At 43.0% G+C, this 27,990-nt stretch overlaps 2 protein-coding genes across 5 annotated transcripts in view; one reads left to right on the top strand and one right to left on the bottom strand.

Moving 5' to 3' along the window:
- The first annotated feature begins 150 nt into the window (after positions 1–150).
- Positions 151–25,500, top strand: PUS10 (pseudouridine synthase 10). Of its 3 annotated transcripts, none has more exons than XM_015622195.3 (18): positions 151–229; positions 1,759–1,895; positions 2,895–3,161; positions 4,433–4,519; positions 8,669–8,703; positions 9,154–9,265; positions 10,872–10,933; positions 13,432–13,477; positions 15,650–15,714; positions 16,129–16,214; positions 18,299–18,424; positions 19,235–19,291; positions 20,185–20,261; positions 20,351–20,406; positions 20,526–20,643; positions 21,733–21,875; positions 22,423–22,522; positions 22,797–25,500. In XM_015622195.3, the coding sequence occupies exons 2-18, from the start codon at positions 1,770–1,772 to the stop codon at positions 22,833–22,835; spliced, it is 1,602 nt and encodes a 533-aa protein (XP_015477681.1). In that variant the 5' UTR covers positions 151–229; positions 1,759–1,769; the 3' UTR covers positions 22,836–25,500. The 3 variants fall into 3 exon arrangements, with proteins under 3 accessions (XP_015477681.1, XP_015477680.1, XP_015477682.1); XM_015622194.3 differs by having other exon boundaries at positions 200–289; XM_015622196.3 differs by lacking the exon at positions 151–229 and adding an exon at positions 337–382.
- The window catches only part of REL (REL proto-oncogene, NF-kB subunit), a 40,292-nt gene continuing 37,636 nt past the window's right edge, over positions 25,335–27,990 (bottom strand). For both annotated transcript variants that reach the window (XM_033513176.1, XM_015622193.3), the window contains one exon: positions 25,335–27,875. In XM_033513176.1, coding sequence (XP_033369067.1) covers positions 27,178–27,875 — 698 coding nt within the window. In that variant the 3' untranslated portion in view covers positions 25,335–27,177. The remainder of the gene's footprint in view (positions 27,876–27,990) is intronic.

The following is a 27,990-nucleotide window of genomic DNA, read 5'->3' as shown; positions in this document are numbered from 1 at the left end:
GCTTCGGCCTCGCTCGGCTCCGGCTCGACCCCGGCTCGGCCTTACTCGGCCCCGCTCGGTTCGGGCTCGGCCTCTCTCGGCTCCGCCCGCTGGCAGGCGCCACGCGAGAGCGCCGAGCTATTCCGCCAGCCGCCCTGCGGACGCGGCGCCCCGCCGCTCCGGCCGAGCGATGCGCTCCGCTGCTCTGCTGAGCGGGCCTGTGCCGGCTCCGCGGGCCGCCGAGCGAGGGGTGAGCGAGACCGGGATTGGGAATGGGAGCGGACCGGGAATGGGAGCGGGAATGCGAATGGTGCGGAAACAGAGCCGGAACGCGCTCCTGAGCGGGATCGGGATTGGGAATGGGGATGGGAGCGGACCGGGAATGGGAGCGGGAATGCGAATGGTGCGGGAATGGAGCCGGAACGCGCTGCTGAGCTCCCCTTCCCCCTCACACATGAGGGGTTCTGAGCTCTGCCCTGAGGTGCTGCGGCGGAGCGGCGGCCCCGATTCCTCCCCTCACAGCGGCACCAAATGTCAGGAATATTGCCACATTTGCCCTTTTGTGTCTCACCGTGCCGGTATTTGAGTCAGTGGAGGTGCACTGGGATTGCAGTTACCTAAAAGTGCGTTTGTTTGTGTTTGTTCTTTCTTTCTAAAAGCAGCTTTGAAGTTTTGCAGGTAGCCCTTAGTTTTTACAGCTTGCCATAAAGCTTCCAGACCCAGGACTAAGGAAATTCATTGAATTTAATAACTTTTCCGTGCTGTGGAGGTTTTCCATGGCTGTGCAAGGAACTTCTGAGCAGGACTGGATATTGCAGGTGTAACAGTCTGGGGCTGGCATGGAGAACATGGATATATCCCATCCCTTGGGACACAAAACTAGGAGAGTATTAAATGTTGCTTGCAGGAGCTAAGCCCAAAGCAAAATCAGGTGCTTCATTAGTACTGTGGAATTCCTTGCTGAATTTGTTCCCACTAATGAGTGACAATTGACTCATTAAACCTTCGGTCTGAACAACTGTGGTTATCCTGATGTGTGTCCTGAAATTTCCTAGATGTCCAGGAAGGATGAGCACGTCACTGGGAATTTCTCTTCTTCCAAAAAAATCCCATCACAAAATTTTGGCCAAAAAAAAAAGTCAGTCTTTTCTAAAGTTCTGGGCAGAGAGAACGATAGGAAACCAAATTAGCTATAATATTTTAGGGGTGAAAAAAAAGCATTGTGAGATTTCTCACAAGAACACAAGTCCTATATTGAGAAGGGAAGTAAATCTTTAAAAATTGGAGAAACTTTGTGTGACAAAAGGGGATGACTTGAGCCTCTTATTTATTTTTTTTTCTCCCTGTGATTTTAACACACTGATTCTTTAGTCACTGCAATTTTAGGAGGAATTCCCATTTTAAAATTGCCTTCATATGTCATAGCTCCACCCTCCTTCATTCAGTAAAGATTAGCATGTCATGTATTTTATCCAAGGTAACACTGGGCAAAAGCTCAGTATTCCCTGGTCAGAACTCAAGGTCAGGTTTTCTAGGAAAAACCTAAGAAATACAGAAGTTTTTCCTCCACTCAGTGGTCTTTTTTGGGTTGGTCTTCCACTTCTCTTGTGCCTCTGATTTAAAACAAACATGTATACCAAATTTTCTCTAGAGGACAAAAAAACCTCCAGTTACTCCAAATATGCTGCAGTTAAGTCTCAGCTGAGTCTTTTTCTTATTGAATTGCTGAACTGTGTTAGTTCTAAGCTTTTCTTTTTACTTCTCTGTGTTGAATTTTAGATTTGCCCAGCATGTCTTCACTGACAGAGAAGGACAGACCAATTGTTCAGTTCTTACTCAACACTGGCACTTGCCCACGATGTGTTTTGAGGTTCTGCTGTGTGGGATCACAGATGCTCTACAGACATCCACACCAGGTTTGTCCTTTGTTGTGTTCTTGGGCTCTTGGCCTGAAAGGAAAAGGAGTTATGGAAAACTGTGTTTTTTCCTTTAATGTAAAGGAAATTTGCATGAAATTGCAGAATTGGTAGGGGGATGCAACTGAAGAATTGCAAAGGTAAATTTAAAAAAAAAGATAAATCAGAGAACCATAGTGTTATTAGCCATCCTTCTTAGCTTGCTCTAATCCCCTGTCTTTATGCTTATGTCTGCTGCTGTCTCTCTTGATTGTTTTACCTTTCCTCAAGTTTAGACTCTCCACAATTCATTTTTAACATCTTTCTTCCCTATCCTTTTCCATTTTTTATCAATTATTTGAGGAGTGTTTGTTCATTCTGTCGTTTTTTATCTTTTTGCGTCTCTACCTGATTTTCCTCTGAGTTGCAGCACAGTAACTGCTCACTTCCTTACTGAAAGCCTTTTAATAAATCCTTCTTCCTGAACTATGTCTTGTCTCTCATCCTTCCAGGAATCAGAGACATGCAGGTAATGCTTAATTTTTGAAGGCTTCTCTCCTGATACAAAGTTCTTACTCTGTGTAAGAACTGTGGGTTTTTAATTTCACCCCCACTTGTGTCTGCTCTCTTTTCTTTTAGTTATAATGGCCAACTCTCTTCCTGGTCTAGTGGAGTTGAAGGAATTAAATTCTAACATAGTCTAAATTACAAGAAAGCACTAAGTGTCTCTTTTCATGGAATAGTGATGGGGCAAAAATAAATGTGTTTCTGCAAGTCAGAAAATGTTTTCATTCTTGGATGATTAACAAGTCTATTCAGCAATATTTTCTCTGGTAGTTTCTATTTTGAGAGAAATGCAGCTTGGAGCTGTTGAATTGTGTCTTAAAGATGTCTTTGGGCATAAATTCCATGTTGTTAATTACATACACTAAGCCTCAGCTGGAATAATACTGCCTTATGGAATTGTGCTTGTTAAAGAGGAACAAACAAACCATGGTGTGATTCCTCTGTTTGTGTTAGGATTTGCTGAAGGATTTGCAGGAATTTCTGAAGAACAGTCAGGAAAATGAAGGCACAGTCTGTTTGGATGTGGCTGACCCACCTTGTAAGAGAATCAAACTTGAACACAGGGAAGAAGGTGCTGATGATGTGAACCACAACGGAGCCATCCCGCAGCTGCCCTCGGCTGGCAGTGGGAATACTGCCATGGAGAGCTCGGCTGGGAAGGTTTGCAACGTGTGTTTGGGAATTCTCCAGCAGTTCTGTGAGGCTGACTTTGTAAAAAAGGTAAATTTGTAGCCTTTTGGAGCTTGTGTATGTTTGGGCCTACAGGACAGAGCAGGTGACTGAAAACACTGTGAAGTTTTTTTGCTGTTTTTTTTCCCAAATAAATATTTTCTCTTTCTTTTGAAAGAAAAAGACCAGACAGCAGACCAAAACATTTGCCTGTTTTGAAGATTTGAAATGTAGGAGGCAGAATCCTACTCCATCCTACTCCTGGGCAGTGTTTGCACACCTGCAGCTGGGAATTTGCATCTGTGGTGGGATGGAATTTTGCCCAAGCTTTGTCATAGTGGCACTTTTTTTTAAAAAAAAATAGCAGTGCAGGTGCAATGGAATGACTGCAGGGAGCACACTTTCCTAAGAAAAGGACTAACAGATATGTGGCTACATGAATTTAGGACATGACCTGAGGTTCAGCTGCTTTTAAGGAAAACCTTGGTGGAACTGGTGATCTCTGTTCGCCTTTTTTATGTGACAGGAAAATGAGGAGTCATCAAGTGCTGTTCTCTGAACTACACATTTCTAATACAGCATGAACATGTCTTTATGAAGTACCAGAGGGGAAGAAAACGTTTTGGTGATGCAACAGATTGTGGATAATAGAGAAAATGTGAGTTAGGAGAGAATGTGGACACAGAGTGTTGCAAATGCCATCTCTGAGCAATTGCACTGCTCATGTGACAAGCTGAAATATCAGCTAGAAAACTCACACTGGCATCTGAGATATTTAACAGAGTTTTGATAGAAAAAGATTTGCTTTAATAGCAGGAATGTATCAAAAATGGGACTAGACAGAAATCACAGTGTATAGTTTCTGTTGTTACAGAATGTAATTGTTTCTTTTTTGTTTCCATGGGCAGAATATGTATCTTTTTTCAGAATCCGCTGCTAAGATTTGCTTCAGAGCTACTCTCTTCAGTAGCAATGGAAAATCTAACAGCACTTGTAGAGGCACCACAAAACCTAATTATTTGATACATAAATTTTCTTATCTGAGATGCTGATTTCACCTAAAATTTCAATGTACAATTGGTCCTGGCCTTAAAATAGTGAGTTTGGTTGTTTCATAGCACCAAGGATACTGCTGAGTAGTAACTCCTTTTAACAGGACAGAAAAGCTTATATTTCAATTAGTTGTTAGTGCTTACTCTGGTTTGTAAGTTGAGCATCTCTCTGAGTGTGTGTGAACATGAATTCACAGTGATTATCCTAGAACAACAATTATCAGCTCAGTCCCATTGCTGTGGTTTCATATTAAGCTCCTTCTCTTACAGGTGTGCCAAAAAGTTAATTCTGCTGACTACCAGTTCACCAGTTTTGTATTTTCTGTGTCACTTCCCCCACAGCTGTCTGTCAGAGAGGTAAGTAACTCAAATAATAACTTAAACAATTAAATACATATTTAAGAAAGTAACTGTAGAATGTATGAGCTGGAAGTGGTTTGATTTTTAATTGGTATTATTTAAAAAAACCCAGAGTGAAATCTCCTCTCCCCTTCCTTGTGAGTATTATTGTAATTAATAAAGGGCCTGAGTCACTTCAGTTTTCAGTTAGCCCAGGAGTTACTTTCCATCTGAAGACCTAAAAGGAGTTTGTTGAAACCCTCAGTGAATTGTTCCCTTTAGAGCAGATGCCAGCCCTGCTTTGTGGATCTTCTCAGACACAGAACTGCACAGCTGGTGCCTTTCCAGGGATAAATGATAATTGGTAGTGCAGAATGCAAATGAAGGAATTTGAGGATAAAGTCTTGAAGTGTTCAGCATTTTAAATGATGGGAAAATACACTTAGTTGTGAGATACTTTTCAATCTTTCTCTGCTTTCTGCTAGAAAACGATGCAAAAGCACTGTTCTGAAAGTGATGCAAAAGTGGTGTTTGAAAGGGCAACACATCAATCTGTACAGGAGGTGCCTGCTGGGGTTAAGATGTGGTGGAGGCTTCAGTGAACATGGCAGAAAGAAGGGGAGATGGTGTTAGATTTCTCTGTAAAGCTGTGGTGAGGTCTCTTCTGCTCCCAGAGTTCGGTAAATAACCTCCTGCACGTGTAGTGGTGGTTTGTGCTGTGGCATCTTGGGCAAGTGCCACTGTTAATAGCTAACAAATATTCTACTCCAAAATCTTCTGGAGCATAAAGATTCTCTACTTCCCATCTTCAGCTGAGCACACTTGGTGTGTTTGCTTTGTCCTTTCTGGCTGGGTGAACTGCCCTGATTCCCAGTTTGCTTTTTGATGCCTCCAGAAAATGAGGTCTGTCAAAAAGCACTTTCAGGTGAGTATTGGGATGCCTGTGATGCTCTGGCAAACCCCAAACGTAGGTCAGACTTTAGCAAGCTTTACTCCAGCTGTAAGCCTGGTGTCAGCTGAGGCTATCCAAGAGCCCCTGATGTTTGCAGGAAGCCTCGGTAGAGGGTGGTGTTGCATTGCAGTTCAGGCGAGGGATGTCCTCGCTGCTTGTGTTCCAACAAAGCAGCGGTGCTGGGACAGCCAAGGGAGTCAGAGTTGTTTTGCGGGCCCACAAATCAATAGATGGACTGAAAAGAATGAGTAGGAAGCTCCAAAACTGAATCTGTTCCCTTTGGAAGCACTTTTGGTTTGGCTGGGAGAAGGTTTGGATTTAGAAGTTTCTGCTGTCCTTTCTATTCCATCCCTCCAGTCCTGTCAAGTGCCAAAGCAGCTGTTTGCTCCAAATGCAGGGGTGAAAAGGGGTGATGGTGGAGAAAGAATTTTAAAAATCATGGGGCTTTATTTACCTCCTATCAGTTTATCACTTAAAAAAGACAGGTGAGAACCTGTTTTACAGCCACAGAAAAGCAGCAATACAGTATGTAAAAATGCCTGAAAGTATCAAAATCAAGTATCAGAATATCTCAACGTGCTTTGTGCTGAAAAGAAGCAATTTGTTACATTCTGCTTTTAATTCTTTGACCTGCTGTGTACAAGAACATGTGGAATCCTATCATCAAAGAACACCTAAAGGCAGCCTCTCTCCCTCTGCCCTCTGGTGTGACACACAGATTTTCTCCATCATCTTTTTTAACAAAAAAAAAATCAGAAACTGCCTTTCAGTATTACCTTCATCTCATTTAATTATGACAGTTGTCATCCTGCCAAGTCTAAAATGTATGAGAGGAGCTGGAGAAGAGCAGGACATAAAATCTACATTTGCATAGTATTTGTATCTGTGATGCAGGGAAGCAATTGCCTCCTTCCACAAGTAGGAGATTTGATTGAAATAAATCATAAATACAGGAGTCCCAAGTTTATGTCAGACAGCTCTATTAGAATATGAAGTGAGTGGTGCCCTTCAGAAGGGTGACTGCTGGCTCTGCCTGTGGTCTCAGTCGTGATCCATCATCCTGGTGCTTGCTACAAGGACATTGATGCAAATAACATCTGTAGTCATTACTCCCTGTAGGGCTGCCTGTGCCTCATCTTGGAATTCCCCATCTCCAAGCTCCTTTCTAATGCACTGAAACAATGCTGTGGCTGGGATTGCACGGGGTATTTCAACTGTTGCCATTGTGCTCCCTCAGATAGCACCAGAATAATATCCTGCAGCTCCTAATCAATACTGTGCCCGGGCTGGTGTGTTCCAGAGATGGATTTGCTGCTGAGCATTGCCCTGCAGGCTTCAGCTCTGTAATGAGCATTTTTCATTTCCAAACCACTTCACAAACATGAAGTAATTACAAAGTGGAGGGATCTGATCCCCTGCTCCACATTCAGCTGGGAGAGAGAGTAGAGGAGTTTGGCTGGCTTGGTGGTTAAATGCGATTTGGAATTTGGGATCTTTTGGCTTCTGTGCTTGCAGTACTCTCATCTATTTTTTTCCCCTTAATTGAAGGGGAAAAGTATTTTCTTTAATTCTCTTTCATCGTGGAAGTCGAGAGAGACAGGAGATGAAATTTGACCTGTGGTCTCATTTTAGCATGGCTGCTCCTGTGCAGAAGTTTTGTCTATTTTGTAGTTTTATCCCAAGAAAACAGGGAAGAGGAGTGAGATTAGCCTCCCTCTGAGTCCCAACCATTCCAAACCTGCATGTGCTCTGAATCAAGGCATGAGAGAGGTTTCTTTGTAAATTGGCATTTGTTAAATGCAGATTCCTAGGCTCAGTTCTGTGGTTGTTACATCCTCTAGTTCAGATCTACACTTAAGGAATTTCAATGGAAGCTATTTTTATTTATGATTTTATCTGGGTTATTATGCAAACAGGGTTACAATATACTTCAAGTGAAGCAGCCTTACTCATACTGTCTTCAAATGCAGGATATTGAATCACAGTGGATTTGAGCAAACGGGATTTCATCACTACAACTGCATTTGTTTAGTTCAGCGGTGTGGGTTTGTGCATCATGGATCTAACAAAGTTTGTGTCCTTTCTCCACCATCCCTCTTCCCTCTGAATTTCTGCCACTGTCTTTAGGGTTCCCTCATTCTTTTAGATGTACCAAGTGAAGGATGATAGACTTATTTTGTTGAGTTCCTTATCTGTATGGAAAAGGGATGGAAAACCATGATGTGGTTTCTTCTGATATCCATGTGATCCTGACCCTTCTTCCTGAAGTTTGAGACCTGTTTTCAAACTTCTTCCTTAGAATTATTTTCTTGACAATGCACAGTGATTCTTTCAGCAGAGTTTGGAGAAGGTTATTCTTTAAGTATATGAAAAAATGAAAGACGGGGAAGGGATTTAAACGTCTGCTGCCTATAGGCTGAAAAGTTTCATTGTGGTGGATTCAAATCAAACAACTTGATTTTTGGAATTCATCTTCAGTGAGGATGGTGACACAGGCTGAATTAGTTAAGTGGTTTCCTGCCAGTCCTAATGTATTTTGTAGTTGTTTTTAGTAGAGGAGAGCTGAAAATGTTGTTGTGCTTCACTGTCGGAGTTTTTCTCTTTTTTCTAATTGTTAGTGAACTCAAACATTTGGGTTCCCATCTGATTTCTAGAATTATTCCTTCTGTTCCTCACCTTTTCCATATTTAGCCTATTCACCTAAACTGAATGGTGTGCTGTAAATAAGAAGCCAATTCTGTGATTACCATAAGACCAAATATATTTTCGTTTCAATTTTATAATGGGTGATAGCTGAATATGGGGGTTTATTAATTTATGTCAATCAGTTTTCATATACCATTCATTTAGACCCTTTTTATTTATATATGGAAGATAACTGATGACTTACAGTCTTTTTGTAGTTACAATATTAATAGCAGGTTTCAAAGTGTTTAATGATACCTCTTTTTTTTCTTTTTTCTTTTTTTTTTTAAAGCCAGGTAGACTATGATGTGAAGAGCAAAGTGATGTCTTAGAAATAAAAACTCACAGCAATTCCATCTTTCCACTTCTGAAGCAAAAGCTAAATTCCTGATACTTCCTTTTTGTCACAAGTTTTAAAAACACTTCTCCTTTTGCAAAGAGTCTCTCAGATTGTTGGGAGTTCTGAGCCTTAATTTCACTTGCTTTTGTTTTTTCCTCTCTTTTCCCTGGGCATGGCTGGTGACCTGCAGCGTGCTGCTTGGCTGGGGGTGAAGCAGCAGATGAGGTGAGCCATTGCTTTTGCTGTCTGTCTGTCTGTCTGACAAGAACTCCTCATACAGACACTTTTTTTCTATATAAATGTTGATTCATAGTCCAGTTTACCTGATGCTTACAAAGAATAAGGTGTCAGATGGGTTTTGTGTATTTTGTTCTTTCTTTTTTACCTGCTTTGAACTTACTTGAGGTTTCTTATCTCTTTTGCTCTCTAACTTCCCAAACAAGTGGTTTGAAATGCATCTCTCTCTTCCTCAGCTTTTCTCTGGGCAGGCTCTGGAAAAACTCTTGCAACTTTTGATCTCCCAGGAAGCTCTGGCATCAGTTTCCTCAGCTCACAGAAAAAAAAAATAATCTGTTTTACTTGGCAGTAGTTACTTAAGTTCTTCTTGAAATATTGTACGTCATGTATCTATTTTTGACAGACCCCTGTGCAAGTCATTATTTCTTTGTGATTCAGAAATCTGGGCCTTCCCTTGGCAAAGGATGACATCGTTCAGCTGAAAGAAGCTTATAAGTGGATAATTCATCCCCAGTTGTCAGAAGAGTTGGGTGTTCCTGCTGATGGAAAGGTCTTGTATAAATAACAGAAAACTTTCTTCTTTGTTTTATCATTCTCTTTTCATGCATGTTGGGGTGTGTATATTTATACGCTTATGGTAGGGAAATAAAAATGTATCCTTTTTTCCTTATTAAGAGAGAAACAAGTTGAGTGGCTCCTAAATTCACTGCAGGGGAAAGCAAGTGGGAAGTTCTTTTAACCAGAGATCTCCAAGTGAGAGTCCTGAGGGGCCCAATGTTCATTTTTGCACACACAGATCATTGCATCTTCTGAAAAAAACACAGGCTTGTGCTAAATCTCTTGTGCTGCCATCCTCCTTTTGTTAATGAGAGTTTTCCAGTTGTCTCCTGTTCCAGGAACCCTGTTTTGCAGAGGCTGAGGAATGTTCACACATTCCTTCCCTGCTCTCCTGTCACTGCCAATACTTGCTACTGCTCTGGAGCTCAGTTGCTCAGGTTCTGTGGATAAAATAAATTTCTGAAGTGTACTTTAAGAGAAAAGACTGGTCCTTGTTCACTTTAGTGAACACTAGAAAATGGGCTTGTTGGGACCTGCAATATCACTAAGCAGGCAATAGAAATGTGGTTTTTTCCAAACTGTTTTCAACTTGCAGATTCTGATTAATATCCTTAAAAATCTTTCTGAAGGCCACTGACTGAACATGGCAATCAGGTGTTGCCAAATTCAGAAGCATCTTCAATTGCCTTGAATGTAAATTTTCTGCAGCCGTGGCTGCCTGTAGGTTTTACTTGTCACCAGCCATAGCACTGACCCCAGGACTAGATTCACTTAGTCTTTATGTTGATTTGTCAGCTTCCATAATAATTACAGGCTGTGTTTTCCCAGGAGTGCTAATTGAAAGCATCCCTTTTGTCTTAGGGAAGAAAAAAAACCCACTCAGTTACTCTGAAGATGATCCAGGAAGAAACAAACTTCTTACACACCAAGTTAGCAAAAGCTCCACACACCACGTGGGCACGGAGCCACTCCAGACATCCCTGTACCACAAAAGTTGTTTTTCTAGTGCCCTTTATCTACAAGGCACTTGAATATTAGCCAGTCTTTTCAATAGCCCTCCTGAGGTGTGCTGGTATCTGAGTAACAGAAGTAATGAGCGTTGTTTGCCCAAGGCCAGAGAGGGAATTGGGGGAAGAATTGAGATTACACTGGAGTTCCTGGGCTAGCTGTCAATCCACCAGGACGTGTTGCCTTGCTTTGCCCCAAGGCCATGCAGGCATTGCAAAGAAAGCCCCTGACAAAACTTTACAGTGGTGACTACTGCAGCGTTTTTATCTTGATTGCACTCCCGGGAGGGCTCTGGGGTTTAGTGACCGTAATAGGCTTTGAGCCTTGGCTGCCTCTGCTCAGCCCTGCACAGGATGGAACCGGGGCAGGTCACTCACGGCTCTCAGGTGCTCTCACGTCATCTTTGGTGACTTCAGAAAGGCAAATGCTGCTCTGACACAGCTTTTAATGTCTTTAAACATAAATAAATGGGTTACTCTCTCCTTTGTCTCTACTGTTTTCCTAAAACTACTTGTTTTGAGAATGTCCTCCCTGGTTGTTTAAAAAATTATTACCACCTCCTTGTTCTTTTTTCTGTTTTTTTAATTTAGAGTCTGTTTGAAGTTAGCGTGGTCTTTGCTCACCCAGAAACAGAGGAGGAGTGCCATTTCCTGTAAGTTTTTCTACAAGTAACAAAAGATCTTTATCTAAATGTTGTGCAACATTGTTGGTTTGGATTTGTTACAGAGCACAATATGCAGTATTTATAAACTAGAATGTGGTCTGCATCTAGGTTTCTTCATATCCACACAAAGTTGCAGAGCTTGAAGTTACACCATCTCTGGTTAATTCTGCTCTTTGATGCCAATAAAAAAAAACATCCAAAATTCTGATTTGAACTGGAAGGAGAGCATTCAGATAAGTTCTTCAATTTCAGCCCTCCTCAAAAACATTCCCTGTATCATTTTTTAAAATTTGGACCATGTAATTGCAGGTGGGGGAATCTTTTGAGATCATACCTAAGTTTTTCCTGCTCCTATAGGACACATGGAGGAAAAGTTTTGAAGTGAGTTAATCCAACGTAGCTGGTTGATGAAAACAAACAGAAATTCCCTCACTACACACAGCCTCTGGCCTGGCCCAGCAGGGCACCTGCTGTACACAAAGAAGCAAAATAGCTCTGTGAATTTAGCTGCCATTTAATCTGATTTCTCAAATCTACCAAATTCTAGCTGTAGTATATTCTGGAAAATTAGGGTCACTCTTCCTGTTTGTTGATGCTTCCTGGAAAACCTAAAGTTTCACTCAGTTAATTTGCACCTACTGCAAATTAAGTCTTAGCATAGAAGGAGGCTGAGCAGAGATGTGTCTGTTGAAACATGAATTCATTTCTTGAGACTAGAGATTTCTCTTGCAGCCTTTATTTATTTCCTGATTTCTCTTCTGGCAATTTAAGCCAGATCTTTAAGTGCTGAATCCTTCTTGGTTTTCCACAACTGCATCTTTTGTTTGTCTTGAGGTAGGGGATGAGGGGATGGAAATTTAGGAAGGACCCAGTATTAGAAAAAATTATTACCAAAATTTCCTGAACATCTTTCCTTTCCAGCTTCTTCAAGACTGGGCAAAAGAGGGAGAAAGTTGTAGGGCCAAACTACAGTTCTAAATAATGGTTCCCACAATCCTGTAGAGAGCTGAGGTGTTTCTGCATCCTGCACCCTTTTGTTCTAATTTATTTCATTTTGCTTCCTTCCTCTGAAACCTCTTCACCGGTATTTTGTGCTCATCCTTCCATGCTTTTTCTGGCATTTCAGGAATATTGCTGTTGAACCTGTTATGGTACCCGTGTTAGTGCTCCAAGCAGAGCAGTTGTAGAGGTGAAAGCTGTAAAGAAGTTCCATTCCACATTCCAATTACTCTGGTTTATTCCATGTGACCTGACAATTTCCCTTTATTTGCCTTCTCTTTGTAGCACACTTAAGCAGCAATTAAGGTTGGAGACACTTTCTGGAGTAACAGCACATCGTCTAATTTAATTACAGAGTAGTTCCTCAGGTGCCAAGGCATTCTGCTTGTGTGAGTGGCTGGCTCTGGGCAGTGCTTTGGTTTTCATGTAAATATGGTAAAATTTGGGAATTATCACAGTACTAGTGACAGTCATGGTTTCTGTGGAAGCAAAGTAGGACTTTGTCTCAACCTGGAGAACTCCAGGTGTGCTTTTGGATTGGATTTCCAAGCGTGGCACCTGCTGTTTCTCACCTGTTCCTACACAGTTGTGTGGAGGTGGGGGTGCTGAAATGACCCATGGTTTGTCATGGAAGAATTTGAATTGGCTCTTGTCAATTCATATTTAAAGGTAAGGTGATATTGAAATTTTTGGAAGAGGGGGTTTGCATTGCTCTAGGTCACAGACTGGCCAGGGAAGTTGTTTGTGTAGAAACAGTAAAACCTGCTCCCTTAGTCTGAAGGAGTTATAGAGGTGTTGAAAAACACCAGGAAGAAATTTGAGTTGGAAGCCAGAAATACCTCTGACTGCAGACACAGAAATCCAGAAATCATCTCTGACTGCATGCACAGAAATGCACTAATAGGAACAGCAACTTCCTCTGCACTACTCAGAAAAAGTGTTTCACTGACTTGGCTTTCACTTTTGTGAAAAGCCAATAGTTTCCTTTCGAACAGACAAAGCACAAGTGGTGGTGAACACCTGGAGTTACTTTTTCAGTGGGAAATTGAATTTTCCTCTCCAGAAGGGACAGTTTGAATCTCAGGTTTGTAGTGAGCATTGTCTAAGAGCGGCAAGTACAGGTTTCAAGGTGTCAGCAAATCTTGCCTAGAACTTAAATTATTAATCATGACCTTTATTGAGAAGGATTGGGAAGGACTAAAAGATAAACTGGTCTGCTTTTCCATCCCATCTCAAACCTGAGACACGGTGTTGGTCAGAGCAGAAGAGCAGAGCTTTGTCCATGATTTCTCTGGATCAAGCAATGCACATCTTGCACCGTTCATGGCTTAGGATAAAGGGAGTTTGAAGATCTGCTCTGAGCTAAGCTGTGGAAGTGAGACACTGGATGTATGGGTACAAAAACCATTTACATGCTATGCTTGTGAGTGTATCTGTTTATTTCTTTCTCTGTAAGAGGAGCAGCTAATTTTCATTTCTGTGTTTAGAGCCACAGCCTGCCCAGACTGTTTCAAACCAGCGAAGAACAAACAGGTAAGATCTCATCATTGTATTTCTGCTCTGACATTCAGAATTTCACAGCAGTAGCTACAATTTGCCTGGGTATTCAGTCAGTGCTCAATGTCTGCTTTTCCTTCATCAAAAAGCTCTCTAGTTTTCAACTGCCTGAAAATAAAGTTGTCTCCTTTATTCACTTCACAATTCGCAGCTTAGGAAAACCAAGAGCGTGGTGCTTTTCTTTAGGTCATTCATTTTCCAGGCTGTCTAAAGGCCATAATTTTAGGAAGGTGCTCTGTAAATACCTCCCTTAAGATGTAGGAATTTGATTGTCATGCATCAAAAGTAGCATAAAAGATGATCCTCGAGCTCTCTGTGGGTGAAGCAGTTCGGATAAGTCACATTGTGAAGATGAGACTCGGCAGCCAAAAGGGAAATGATCACACTGCAGTTTTCATGTGCTCTGATCTGAATGAAAGCCAGGATACATGCAGGATGGTTTTATCCTTTCTGCCTCTGGAGGAGGGGGGAGAGAAAAGGGACCTTGCCACTTGTTGCAGACCCTGAGCACGCACGCAACCATTGACGGAAAAGGGGACACGCGAGGATAAAAAACCAGTCGGAGGGAAACTGATACAAGTGGGACAGTGGATGTGATCAGAGGGAGAACAAGTAACTCCTGTCAGAAGCCATTGCAAGGCCTTTTATTCTTTCTGGTGAAGAGTCTGCCAACATCTGGCAGAGGCAGAATCTGGCCCAGGAATTCTGCTGACTCTGCTCCACCTGACCAATAAACGCTGCTCTTTTTTTAGCAGGGTTGTATTGTTATAACTCACTGCTTGCTGCATTGCTGTCCTTTAGAAGGGGGAAAATCCCACATAAGGAGCTAAACCAGCAGGGCCTGGCTGTTAAATCCACACAGGCAACAAAATGTAGGGGAATCTAAAGAAAAATAACAGCTCTGAAGAGCTGTCAGAGGTTTGTCCTCACAAAGAAGCTGGGCTTCAAGGGCTGTGTTAATCAGAGAAGTGGTGTAAAAACTGGCTCCTGAGGGAAAATTTCTGTGCTGTCTGTGTAGATGGTTATTTTAACCTGCTGCTGCTTTCAGGGCTTTCCTGCTCATCTGTTCTATCAAGAAGGGAAGTGCTGTTATCTCCAATTTATGCCTAGAAGGAGAAAGAGCAGCTTTCCTGAAGACATCCAGGAACTCTGTAGAGCCAAGACTTGAATTGTCCCAAAGAGTGACACAGTATTTTTTATTTTTTTCCCCAAATCTCCAATCCAGTTTGCAATAAAGACACCATTAAATTGGAAATTCAGCTGACAGCCGTCAGGGCAGTCCCAAGGCTGGAGCACATGCCTGGTGGGGGAGGCTGAGGAACTTCTTCAAGGTTCTTGGTGAAGGCTTTGGGGAGGATCCAGCTGAATCTCCTCCTAGTGCCAAAAGAGATTATTGAGAGCAGGGAGCCAGGCTGTTCTGCACAGAGCGTGGTGGAAGGACGAGACACAGCAGGAATACACTGAAAGGAGTTCAGAGGAGATGCAAGAAAAAACATTTTACCTTGATGAAACTGACAGTGGAGCAGGCTCCATCCCAGGTGGATTTCAAGACCTGACCATGCTTGATTAGAAGGTTCATTTAGAGACCTTCTCCTGTCCTCAGCTTTCCTAGAGCAGAATTTCACCTCAGCTGTTACAAGACTTGTTCCTCCTGTCCCAGGAAGGTAAATTCTCACTGGAGTTATCCCAGCAGCAGCTGGCTGTGCACAGAGCTCAGCACTTTGCTCCTGGTGCTGGCACTGCATCTTTGGCTGCAGCTTGGGAGTGGGAAGCTGCTTGTTTTCCACAGGAGGAACTGCCCAGCCCCACTGTTCAGAGCCATTGGTTCTGAAAATCAATCAACTTTTGAACTTCAGAAACTTGAGATTCCTACTCAACAGGCTTGTTTTCAGCAGAACCACCTGCCTGCAATCACTGACATAAAAGCTGAGCTTAGGTATATTTAACTCCTGAAAATGAAGCTGGTTTAGGTTTCTGTTCATGGATTTAGGATTCTGGTTTTAAACTGTTTTGCAAATTTGGATCTGGGCTCCCAAGTGAGCAGTGACAGAACTGCACAGTGTAAGTTTCAGTGCTTTTTTCTTCCTTGGGCATATCCTTTCTTTGCTTTTCTTAGTTCTTGACTCATTTTTTTATTTCACTGTGCAGTCTGTTTTCACCAGAATGGCAGTTATAAAAGCCCTGGAGAAGATAAAAGAAGAGGATTTTCTCAAGTAAGTATATACCAAAACTATTTCTTAGTATTGTGCTTTTGTATAGAATTGGGGAAGGGAGGAAAATATTCAGCAGGTATGTAGTGGTAGGATGGCTTTAAAAGAACTTCAGATTGTTTAAATTCTGTTGCTTTACTGTTTAAAACATGGGTTTTTTCTGGCAATAGAAAATCACTCCTGATCTTTTAATTGAAAGGATTATTTTGAGCTTTAGAGTTTGTAAGGCAATCTTCCCTTTACAAGAAATATTCTCATATTTCCAAAAGTTTTAAGAAAACACTGTTAGTACTGTTAGTATGGTAAAAATCACACACAGTGGGAAGCCAAAAGTAGGCACTTTTTACTGCTCTGGTGATGCTCCATCATGTTCTGGTAGTGATAATATGTTTTACTCTGTTTTTACTTTCAATACAGGCATTTTCCATGTCCCCCAAATTCACCAAAGAACCTCTGTGATGCTCTGGAAATTCAGTGCAATAATGGTGCAGTTTTTGTGGCTGGTAAAGTGATCCATTTCTGTGCTGATGTGTTGTCTTGAAGAGAACTTTGTAACACTGCCCTGAGACCCAGAGGATTCTTGCTGTTTGTTAATTCCTGTAATGAAGTGTAAGGAGCAAAGAAACAAATCCAGCTCTATCCAAGAGCGGTTTGAAAGGGGAAGAAATTATATTTGAACTTTGCTGAAGATATTATTTTGTCAAAAGTTAGAAATTACAAATCCCCTCAGAATAATGGTTTGGGAAAGGCACCTCCACACCAGCAAGCTCCCAGCAGTGCTGTTCCCTTCCTTGGGTTTTGATTTGGATTCAGAGGTTTTCACCATCTGGATTTCTCTGCATATTATCCCATCCAAAACTGCAAATCCTCATGGGATTTATAAAGGTTTGGGTGGGACAGGTAGTGCAGCAACACTTGGGTGTCCTTGAGTTGAGATGATTTAACTTTTTTATCCTCTGCCTGCCAGAGTATCTGCCATTCTTCTAGTCCTTTCTATGAACAGCTTATTTAAATACATGCAAACTGATGATTGTTCAAAAGAACCCAACCTGTAATTTCAATCCAGCATACTGTGATGATAAAAATCTGAATATAAAGAAATGGAAAATGAAAAAGTGCAAAAGTGAATGGCAGGGTAATCAATGTTCTTCATATAACCATTCCTTATTTTTAATTACTGATTAGACAGTTAGATGTACCTTTTTGTGAATCCAAGATACCCAGTTCCTTCTAGACTTCTCCAAACACACTGTTTTATTTTAAGTTGCTTTATTGGATAGTTTTAGCAGAATTCAACAGTTTGAAGAGCAAAACAGAGGGTTTGCTTTCTGCCTGTCATTTAATACTGGTCTTGTCATTTGTAGTTTATATCTTGCTCCAACATAAAAACAGTCCAGGCAGGTATTTAATTTTTCAAGAACTAAATCCAGAGTAGAATTTGAGTACAGTTCAGATATTTTGCTTTTAATTAATGAGATGGGATCTTAATTTGTAAGCACAACATTGTCCTTTTGACCTCACCTTTGGTGTTTAGTGACCACTTCTCACCCCAACCTTTTTTAAGGATTCAGGGGCTGTCAAACCAAGAAACACCTTCTGTTTTTTTAAACCTACTCTTGTTCAGATCAAAAGTTAAAACTATTAAAATGGGGAGCTGAGAGAGAGAAAAAAAAAAAAAAAAGAAGCAAACCTTGTTCTCCTTTTTCCATTTTATGAAAGGAGAATTTAGCAGTGTGAGGCTGTATCTGAATGATGAGTCATCCTACTTTCATTATTTGCCCCAGTGAAACTGTGTTACTCAGTTTCCCCATTTGTTTGTGTGGCTTTTTCTGCTGCTCAAACTGCAAAAAGGAAACATTGTTCGAGATAGGAAAATATGATAGAAACCCCAAACCCCTGAGATGTCAGAGGCCCAAAGTAATGCACACAGCTACTCTGAACTTTGTTTTCTATTTGCAAGGTTTCAGGTTGAAAGCAGTTTTAGCAGGGGGTTGCTCTTTGGCCTTTAGGAATTATTTCCTTGCTTTGGGAATATTTTCACTTCTTATCAAACCTGTCCATAAAAAAGCTCACATTGCTCATCCATGTCAGGCTTGTTCTTTAGCTGTGGCCTGTAAAGGAGGTGCCAGGAAAGCATCACTAGGACCATCCAAAGATGCCAATCTCTTTATGTGGCACCCTCTCTTGATTCCTGCCATTCCTCCTAATTTATTATTGGGAATTTCTGCTCCTTGCATGGCGTTCCTCGTGGTGAGCCAAAGCGTTTTAGTTTGGCTTCCTTTTCCTAAGCCTTCAGGCAATGGCAGAACTGCCTTGGGAGCTGGATTATTTCACACAGGAGGGTTATTCCTGGAGGCAGGACTGCAGCCACAGGCTCTCCAAGGCCAGCCTAAGTGGCCATCCTGGCTACTGCCTCTCTCCTGGACACAGCCACGTGTTTTCCATGGTGCTGGTGTAATGCTCCTGCCATTAAACAAGCTCAAGCCTGTCAGTTTATTTTCCCAAGGAAGTTAAATGTGCTGTGCAAGGCTGCAGCTTTTGCTCACGGTTGTGGAATGATTAGAAGTACCATGGTTGTCTCTTACAGGAAGATACAACAAATATTCCAGGAATTTACCTCAGACTCCCTGGATTATTGATGGGGAGAGGAAGCTGGAATCTTCAGTGGAAGAATTAATTTCAGAGCATCTAATGGCAGAATTCAAGGCAGACAGTAAGTATTTAGGAGATCTCCTACCACACATAGTTCTCATCATTATTAGAAGATTTTTTTTCTTGATAGCTACCACTTACTATGGGAGTATAATGGGAAAAAAAGATGTTTCTCTATCCCTCTTGTTTCCTTCCAAGTCAAAGCTTGTAAACTTTATTTAGCTGTGATCTGGAAGTAATTAGATCCTTTTATCCTGCTAAAGTAGCTCCTCAGTGGATCTGATGATGCAAATATGTTGGTTTCATGTGGTAGTTTTTTTCCTTAACCAAACTTCTTAACAGTTGGTAATTCATAAAATGACTTGTACCAAGAAGGTTTTTGAAGGTATTTCATAGGATCTGCCTGGCTTTTGACCCCCTCATGTTTTTTACTTCCATTCATTATTTTCCTCAGTGCATAAAGTTCCACAAGCTAAATGCTTCTCCAGGGATTATCCAGATGAAATTATCACTGCCCATCATTTGTCATCTAAGAGATGTGGATTTAGACACATAGAAGGCCCAAGGAAAAATTGCATTAAATATTAGTTTTGAAAAAACCCTGCTACTCCCCCTCTTCTCCTCCCAGTGGATATGCTAGGCTGGTTGTAGCAATCTCATTGAGGCCAAGGAATTGGGAGTGCTCTTCAAGAAACTTGGGAATAAATAGGAATTCCCTCAGTTTGTGAAGTGCAGGCTCCAGTTTATAAAGTAGATTTGAAGTAGCTTTTGCAAACAAGTTTAGAAAGAAAACATTTCACCTTTTAAAAGTTGTAGAGAGTATTACAAATGTAAAATAAAAGCTCACCTTCCTTGTTCAAATCTGTTACAGGCTTTAATTTCAGTTCCTCTGGAAGAGAAGATGTGGATGTAAGGACACTAGGCAATGGTAAGGCTTGGAAGACCCCTTGTGAAACACAGAGATGAAATGGGTGCCCCTCTCACTGATCCTGCTGAATGCCAAGCATGTGACTAGGCATGCTTTGGAATTTTATCTCTGAAGCATTTCAGTGAAATTTAGATATTTATTCCCAAAGACCAAACAGCTTCATAAAACCAGCTTGAAACAGGAGCCCTTTTTCAGTGGCCTTGGCTGCATGGAAAGGCACAGTTCGTTGAAAGTATTTTATTTTATTCACATTTATGTCAGACTGATTCTTGACTTGTTTTCTGCTGGATCTTTCTAATTCCCCCACTGTGGCTGTGGAGTGGGGGAGCCTTGTTTTCTGTTTGAACTTGAGTCCCTTACAAAGGTCAGCTCTTTCCAACCTGCTGAAGCTGCTGTGGCCAAGGGAGGAGGGAAAGAAAAAGTAAAAATGAACAATTCTGTGTTTCAGTATCTGTCTGATTTGTAGTGTGATTCTTGGCATGGCTTGTGCTGGGGATTGTCCTGGCCCTGAGCACAGAGTTACAACTCTGGCAACAGATGTTGAGCTGAGGGAGTGGGATTTAACATTGCCGTGCACCTGGGCATTGCTGTAGGTGACAGAAAATAAGCTAATTAGCTTTTTTTCTTATTTTATTTTTTAATTAGCACAGACTTGTACAAGATGTCTTCTGGGAAGTCATAATTTGCACTTACTGCTGATACTGGGGTTTAGTAGCCAAAAAAAAAAGTCCCTTGTTTCTTCCCTTGCATCTGATGCTCCATCCCTCAGCCCGCCAGTCCTCTCCTGTTTGTGTAACAGCAGACAGTCTTCACACCTTCCAGCCTTCCTGTGTAAATGCAGCATTAATTTAGAACAACATGTTTTTATGTTTTATGCCCGTGCCTGGTGCCAGGAAGGCCCTTTGCAATCGAGCTGGTGAATCCTCGCAGGATTCATTTCACCGCTGAGGAGATGAAGAGGCTGCAGCAGGTAAATCACGATCACCTCACAGAACTCAAGCACTGCTGCCTCTCCAGCCCAGCAGCTTTGCTAACTGATTCCTTTTTTAAATATCACAGGCAATTAATGACTCTTCAGACAAAATACGGGTTCGAGATTTACAGCTTGTCACCAGGTCAGTGTTTATTGTCGCTGGGATTTCAAAGTGACACTCGGGGAGCTGAGAAGTGTTCTCCTTCACAGCCTTGTGTGACTGTGCTTATGTTAAGTGAGTAATTAATTCCTTTTGTTTAGAGAGGCCATTGGTCGCATGAAGGAAGGTGAGGAGGAGAAGACAAAGACCTACAGTGCCTTGATCTGGACAGACAAAGCAATACAGAGAGAAGACATTGCCTTTCTAGATGATATCAAGGTAGCAGGAGCTCTTGTTGGTCATTTAAATAGCACCTGTCCTGGTGCCCTAGGGAAGAGTTAAACACTATTAATAGTTAAACACATCCATGGGCCTGTCTCTTGCTCTGTGCTTGGATTTTGTTTGGTTGGGTTTTTTTAGTCAGGGTTTCCCTTGCTATAGGGACTTCCATACTACTCTTCCTTCCTTCACCAGTCACTCCAGCAGGACAGAAGGGGTTGGATTTTAGCAGAGACAACAAATCCTTGTGTAATGTTCACCTTCCAGGAGACCAGAACCTGGGAGAGGAGGAAATCTGGCACCCTTTTTTACCTTAGATAGCATCATGTGTAAGTGAAAGGAGCAGAAAAGCTCTTTTGCTCTGTTCTAAAGCTGTTCTCCCACGGCTGCAGCAATTTGGAGGTGGAAATGTCTATGTCAGGGTGCAAAGAAGCCTCAGGAAGGCTCAGCATGTGCAGGAATGAGAACTTTATCCAGATGTTGGCCTGATGGAGAAGTGGGTTCAGTTTTTGGTGTGTTGCACCATTTCAGCTCATTCTCAAAGCCATTACAGCTCAGGGAGACAACTGTTGGGAAGTTCTTCCTTTAGCTTCCCTTAGCTGCCTTTCAAACTTCTTCCTCTCCTTTGGGAAAGGGAGTTGGGAATGAACTTTTGAAAAGACTGTTCTGAGATCTAATCTCATTTAAGGTTTTCTCCCCCTCACTTTTATTTCTAGGGGGTTGGCTGTAGTTTAGACAGAGCATTTTGTGGGTGGGATTTATTTTCTTTTCTGATTGCCCTGAGGCTCTGAGTGAGCTGCTAAATCCTGGAGTCATTCCAGCAAAGGGCTATGGAGATTTCAAGGTTATTCCTCTGTATTTGTGATTCCATTAGTTTGTGTTCATGTGAGGCCTCCTTTGGCCTCTGAGAGGGCTCTTCTTTTTCCTTTGATAAACTTGGGAAAAAACCGGTCTTGCCTTGAGATTACTCAACTGCCAGAGCACAAGATAAAAAAGACGGGACTGGTTAACACCACACACGATTCCCACAACCTATGGACCCTTTTTGCACGTTTCCTTCCTCACGTTTTTCTTCACTTCTTGTACCAGGAGCTGAAGCTGGACCAGAAAACCCCTCTGCGGGTGCTGCACCGGCGGCCGCTGGCCGTGCGCTGCCGGCTCATCCACACCATGAAATCCGAGTACATCGACGAGCACCACTTCCGCCTGCACCTCAAGACTCAGGCAGGAACGTATCCTTGGGTGCCCTGACACCAGGCAGCTGCCCAGCAGCCTCCTGGTGGGAGTTGTTGGGAAAATGGGAAGGTTCCTGCTCGGGTGGTTGAGGTGTTTCGAAATCCCTGCTCTCCCGCAGTGGAGTCGCTGCACGATATTTGCTTTTAGGTCACAATTTCACATTGGAATTTTCATTAACTATGTGGCAGATAGAAAAATGTGCTGGTTAAAATGCACTTCAGCTTTTTCTAATTTAACTGAAAACTTTTCACCTCCAAAAATGACCTTTTCCACAATATTTAATGCACTTCAGTGCAGACTGGAGATGGCTGCTAGGTACAAGTTATGGATTTGTTCTAAAGTCACTACTCAGTTTGGAATGAAACAAAATGAAGGTCAGCAGAGCAGTTATGCCACCAGAACCAGAAGGAATTAGGAGCTCTCCTAAAGATAGGCATGGGCTTAATACGATACTAAGAAATTACTTAGAAGAAACCACTTTTTTTCCCCCCTTTTTGATTTCTTTCCTGTGAAATCCACTTCTCCTTAGCCAGTGTTTTCCAGCTACATTAAAGAGTTTGTGCATGGAGACTTTGGGAGAACAAAGCCCAACATTGGGGCCCTTCTGAACAGAACTGCTGACATTCTGGAGCTGGATGTAGAAGTAAGTTGGTTGCTGTTTGTCTTTCCTGGAAATTACTAAGGGAGCTGCCCTGGTGAGATGCTTGGATCCATGGACTTGCTCTAGGTGGATCAACATTCCTTACCATGGGATCCATTTCCTACTGCTCCTTTGTAAAGCTTTCCCTATTCACTTCTTTGTAAATGCAGCCCAACAGAGGGTGATGCTGCCAAGTAGTAGCAAAAGGAGTTGTGATTCTTTAGGTATCTGTGAAATACCAACTCTGCTGCCTTTTTTTCCCCTTCTGCTTGTCTAGTCTGTTGATGTTGACTGGCCTCCAACCCTGGCTGATTAACTCCTGGAGCTGGGATGAGGAAGCAGCAGCTCCTTGGCAGCAGCTGGTGACCAGACACTGTGCAGTGTTACAGCCTGGGTGCCAAGGGTGTCCCTGGAACGCCTGGATCACGTTGATCTGCCAAAGGATACCCTGGAGCTCTCCTTTACACACTCTGGACCAGGCAGTGTTGCTTCAATCTCTAGCCTTACTTTTATTTCTTCTGTACATAAAAAGATTTCGGGGAGCCAATGTTTATAACCCCCCCATCAAGCCAGACTTTATTTTCAACTTTTTTTGTATTGGATACTACAGCTTTCCTTGTGTGGATGCAGGTAACACTGAGTTATCTGAAACCCACTCCCAGCTTTTTCTGAGCAGTTCATGCAGGAAACCCCAGAAGCCAGGAAGGCTGCAGCCAGCAGGACAGTGCCTGCAGCAAGTTTCCCTGACTGCTTTTTGGTCAGTGGCAGGAGAGATGAGCAAATTTGTCTCTCAGACTGCATTCCAAAGGGAAAAAATAGTTTTCAGAGAAAAACTTGGTGCTTAAAACCAAGTTTTTCTCATTTAAAAACATTGGGGATGCTTCCTAGAAACAAGAGGTGAGGCCTCATCAGCCCTCTTGAGGAGCAGGAATTCCCCAGTGAGTCACAATATATAAAAAGATTGGGAACTCCTGGCAGGGGTGCATGATGGGAATCTAAAGAAAAACAGGAATACCAAGAAAGTGCAGGCAAAAACAAAAGGTACCACAGGATGCTGGTATCATGAGAGAGATAAAAAGCTGTGATTTAGCAGCATAATACATTTTTTCTTGTACCTCACCTTGGATGGAAGCCTGGAAGAGTTGAACACAGCCTAGGAACTTGCCTGGAATGGGGAAGATCTGAAGTTTTCTTTTGTTATTTAAAATATTTCTTACTAAGCACCACCTACATCTTTAGGAAGTAATCTTTTATACCTGTGTCACGTTAATCCATGAGGGAGGTGCTTCCCTGAAGTACAGAAGAGTGTTTAAACTATCAACAAGAAATTAAGGTTTGGAATTTCAGAGCTCTTTGTTACCATTTTGGGAATAAAGAGGGTAACATTTGCCAAGACAAGCCACTGTCTGGGGACAGGGAGGATGACTGGGATGTCTTCCCTTGAATTCAGTGATTCTGGAAAAGCTCCATGACAGTCTGAGCTGGAGGCTCTAAAAGTGTTAATAAATACATTTGTAAGGAACTCCTTTAAGGCTCTGCCTGTGCTGGGCTGTCAAAACTTGGGTCTGTAATTTAAGTAATTCAGAAGTTTCTGACTTTCTAACACAAAAATTTGATTCAGACAGCAATATTATTTTTGGTTTTAATATTAAAGCTCTTATGAGCAACAGATACCATGAGCAGTTCTCAGATAATAATCTGCAGCTAGGAAGGAAATGTCATTAATGATGGAAAACCAGAGAAACTGAATTCAGAACACAAAATAGAATTTCTTATCTGAGTGATTTCTTAAAACGCACACTGAACTAAAATGTGATTTATAAATTCCATAAGCTACAAGGGAAAAAAAATAATGTCAACAAGAGTGTGCTTTCTGGACAGAACAGGCATGGGAAGAGCTGTTCCAAGGGGAAATGGAGCCAAAAGGGGGAGAGGGAAAGAGCTGCTGCAGTAGTGCCAAGGACACTCAAGGCTCTTCCCTCTGCAGCTCCTGCTGCACGTGGGGATCCCAGGCAGAATCCAGGAAAAACAAGGCCACAAAGGTGACCCTGGCTGTGCTGAGTCTGAGCTCTTCTCTGGGCAAGGCAGAGAGGAAAATTCCAAGGTTTTCCCAAGTTTTCCTCCCAAAATTTTTCTCCCACGTTTTTTTCTTCCAAAATTCCCTGTTTTTATGGTAAATCTGAAGTATCTGAATGGGGGGATGGAGGCTGATATGCAAACATCCCTGAGCTCTTGAGGCAGTTCCTGGGCACCAACCATGTGCAAATATGAAACTGAGAAATGTAATCTGGGGCTCTGAACTCTGTTTCCAGTCCAGTTTTGGGACCATCATGTACTGAACATTGCAGCAATAATATTCATGTTGTACTTGGGCCTTCACCTGATTTTCAGGAGTATTTTTGTGAGTGCTCAAAGTGGGTGTTTTGTGAGAGCCAGATTTCATCTTGTATTTCCTCTAATGCCTCCCCCTGCATTTTGGTTTTGCATCAGCTCAGCTGGGCCTGGAGAAAGCTGTACCAGCAATGCAGCTCAGCCAAAAGCATCTGTGCCCTTGGCCCCTCTGCCTAAAAACCCAACAGCTCTGCCACAAAACTTGCTGAGGAAGGTGAGCCCTCACTTGCCTTGAGGTTTTACAAGTGGCCACCAGCAACAGGGAACAGAAAATACCCCAGAAAACCCCAGGATAAGCAACCAATAACCTACCTTGTCCCTTCTCCCTGCCTTTCTCGTGGTGAGGGAGGTCATGAAGCCGAGGAGGTTGCAGAAGCTGAGCTCTTGGTATAACCAGTTTTTTTTTAATTACCAAACCAACTCGTTTACAAAGGAAAACAGAACTTTGAAAATATTTAATTATACAGTAAAAACAAATTGTACTATAAAGAGCTTTCTATGAAGTGAGTAAAATGTTTACATTTAATATAATTAAAACTGAGAACTTCAAAAAAAAAAAAAGAACTGAATAAACAACACGTTTCAAACTTTCTGCGTATTTTTTTTGGTCTTTCTATTGCTTGAGAGTGTGGAGGAGAGGTGCAGAAGGGAGTAAAAACTGCTTTAAAACAGGGAGAGTCAATTGGTTTTGTTGTGCACCTGAGTTAGGGGAAGCAGTTTCAGGAGCTCCCCTGAGTGTCAGGCTGGATGGAATTCCAGCAGCAGCACCGGAGTGCTCCCACTGCAATGGATTCCTGCAGGGAAGGCATCCCTGCTTTCCTGTAAGGCACAGAGGGGTTCTGGAGCACCTTTCCTTGTGTACAACTCTACACCTCAAATGGCTTTTGTGATTTGGGAGGGTGGGTTTTGGGCGTTTTATTGCTTTTTGTGTCGCTGCTCTGATTGTGCAATTTGTGCAACTGAGCTTTATCTGCCCTAAAGAGCAGCTGTGGCACTTAAGAAATACTCAGACATTTCTCTGTGTTGCTTCTTAAAAAATAACAGTATAATAAAGTAGCCAAGGCCAGAGTGTCTTACCCAGCCAGTTACCTCCAGCTGGAGGTGTCAGGAACAGCTCCTGCTCGGGCTAAGAGCGAAGACTGGGAATCAAGTGGGAGGGAAGTTCTGGTTCCTGATACAGAGGACAGAGGAGTGTTTTTAATTAGTACTGACTGAAATGGCTTTAAAAGTTGTTAACAGAGGTGAGGCTGCACCAAGGCAGCCCCTGGCTTTGCTCTCCTGGGAGGGGGTGGTGCTGGGGAGGGAGGCAGGATGTGAGCCACCTTTGAAGCAGTCACTTGCATAGCAGGAAACTGCCGGGATACCTGAGGAAAGAGTAAGCGGATACTTCGGCTCCAGAGATTTCTGCCTTTCCAAATCTCACTGTCATCGCAGCTACACACACACACACACACACACACACACACACACACACACACACACACACAGCCTGCAGAGCAATAACAGCTTCACTCCTAAAGCAACAGGGGCATGGTTTGTAAAATAGTGCACTCTGGATGAAGTGCAGACAAGTCCTCACTTTCTGTTCCTTCTCTTGTGCAGTGATTTCCTTTACAACAGAGCTGGACTATTTAAAAACTCAAACCTTCCGGTCTTTTTAAATATATCTAACAATGACATAGTCATTAAAAAAAATTTACGAGTCAATTTGCCTTCAAAGCAAATGGAGTGTGGTGACAGCGTGGAAAATCAATACATGTTCTCATTTTAGGAGAAGAATATTTATAGAAAGGGGGTTAAAAACCTAAACCTTTCAAGTAAGTTGTGCAGAACTCAGACGTCATTCATTAGATGAGACTGAACTCGAGTGCTCACGTGCCGGTTTTGTTTCCTAATTTCTGTCCTATCAAAATTTCAATTTAATTTCTATAGCAAAAACGCCTATTTCAAAACAACTTTAACCCTGTGAAGTATTAGAAATTTTAACCCTTCTGAAGATGCCAGCTTTTACAGTCCCCAAAGGTAAGGAAGCTTTAAGTGTTAACGGTTCCCACTTCCAACAGCGCAAAAATACGTCTACAAGGTACTTTTAAGGTACAGAAACCCCAAACCCCACTCCCACCTCCCACTTCACGGGCACCACTATGGGCTGCAATAAATAACCTTTTAAGTTATGTCACGGAACTTGCACAGCAACATTCTGAAAGAGAAAGCAGGGACTCCAGAAGGGTAAATTGCTCCTCTCCACGCAGCAGCGCCCGGGGAGCTCACGGGTTATAGCTCTGTAAAATGTTATCAAAGGGGAAGGACTGATAGAGCTCGTCAGTGTGGACACCGTCGGTGTCGTAGAACTGGCCGTCTGCCAGGCTGCCCTGGTGGCTGCTGGACAGTCTGGGCTCGCTCAGCACCTCCTGCTCCATGAAGCCGTAGCCGGGGTCGGCCAGGCCGGGCTGCGAGGCGAAGGCGGCGGCTCCGCTGCCCGCGTTGCCCGTGGGCAGCTGCAGCTGCTGCCGGTGGCTGCCCAGCACGGCGCTGAACTTCTCCAGGCTGATGCTGCTGCAGTTCACGTCGTCCGTGTCCATGCCGAGCACGCCGGAGCCGCCGGGGAGGCTCTGCAGCTCGGCGGCCGACAGCACCACGGCTCCCAGCCCGTTGGTGCTGCCGTAGGTCCGGAAGAAGCCCGAATCCTTCTCGTCGGGCCAGGCCAGGGCGCTGTCGTGGAAGGCCGGGAGGGAGCTGCTGCTCGGGGCGCTGGGCTGGGGCTCCGTGGAGAAGCCGCTGTGCAGGTGGGAGCTGAGCAGCCCGGCCGGGGACGCGGAGCCGTGCAGCCAGCTCGGGGACAGCACGTCCTGCTTGCCCGGCCCCAGCGCCGGCGAGTGCGAGCAGCCCGGGTACAGCTGGCTCGTGTTGGACAGGGCTCCCAACCCTGACGGCATCATCAGCGTGGAGGAAAACATGTTTGGTTCTGCGGAGAGAATGCCACTTTTGAGGGGGTTTTTTCCAACTTACAACAAGGTTGTACATGTGTTATTTCCACTGTCTGCTTGCTTCGCTGCTCCCCAGGATGGACCCCAGAGTTG

This window comes from Parus major, chromosome 3 (assembly GCF_001522545.3).
Source record: "Parus major isolate Abel chromosome 3, Parus_major1.1, whole genome shotgun sequence".
Lineage (NCBI taxonomy): Eukaryota > Metazoa > Chordata > Aves > Passeriformes > Paridae > Parus > Parus major.
Note: the sequence above shows the minus strand (reverse complement) of the source record. Positions and strands in the feature narration are given on the sequence as shown.

Coding starts and splice junctions, on each gene's coding strand:
- PUS10 (XM_015622195.3), top strand. CDS start 1,770: ATGTCTTCACTGACAGAGAAGGACAGACCAATTGTTCAGTTCTTACTC. Junction 9,266..10,871: donor GTGTTCCTGCTGATGGAAAG/GTCTTGTATAAA, acceptor TTTTTAATTTAG/AGTCTGTTTGAAGTTAGCGT. Junction 20,644..21,732: donor CCTTTCTAGATGATATCAAG/GTAGCAGGAGCT, acceptor TTCTTGTACCAG/GAGCTGAAGCTGGACCAGAA.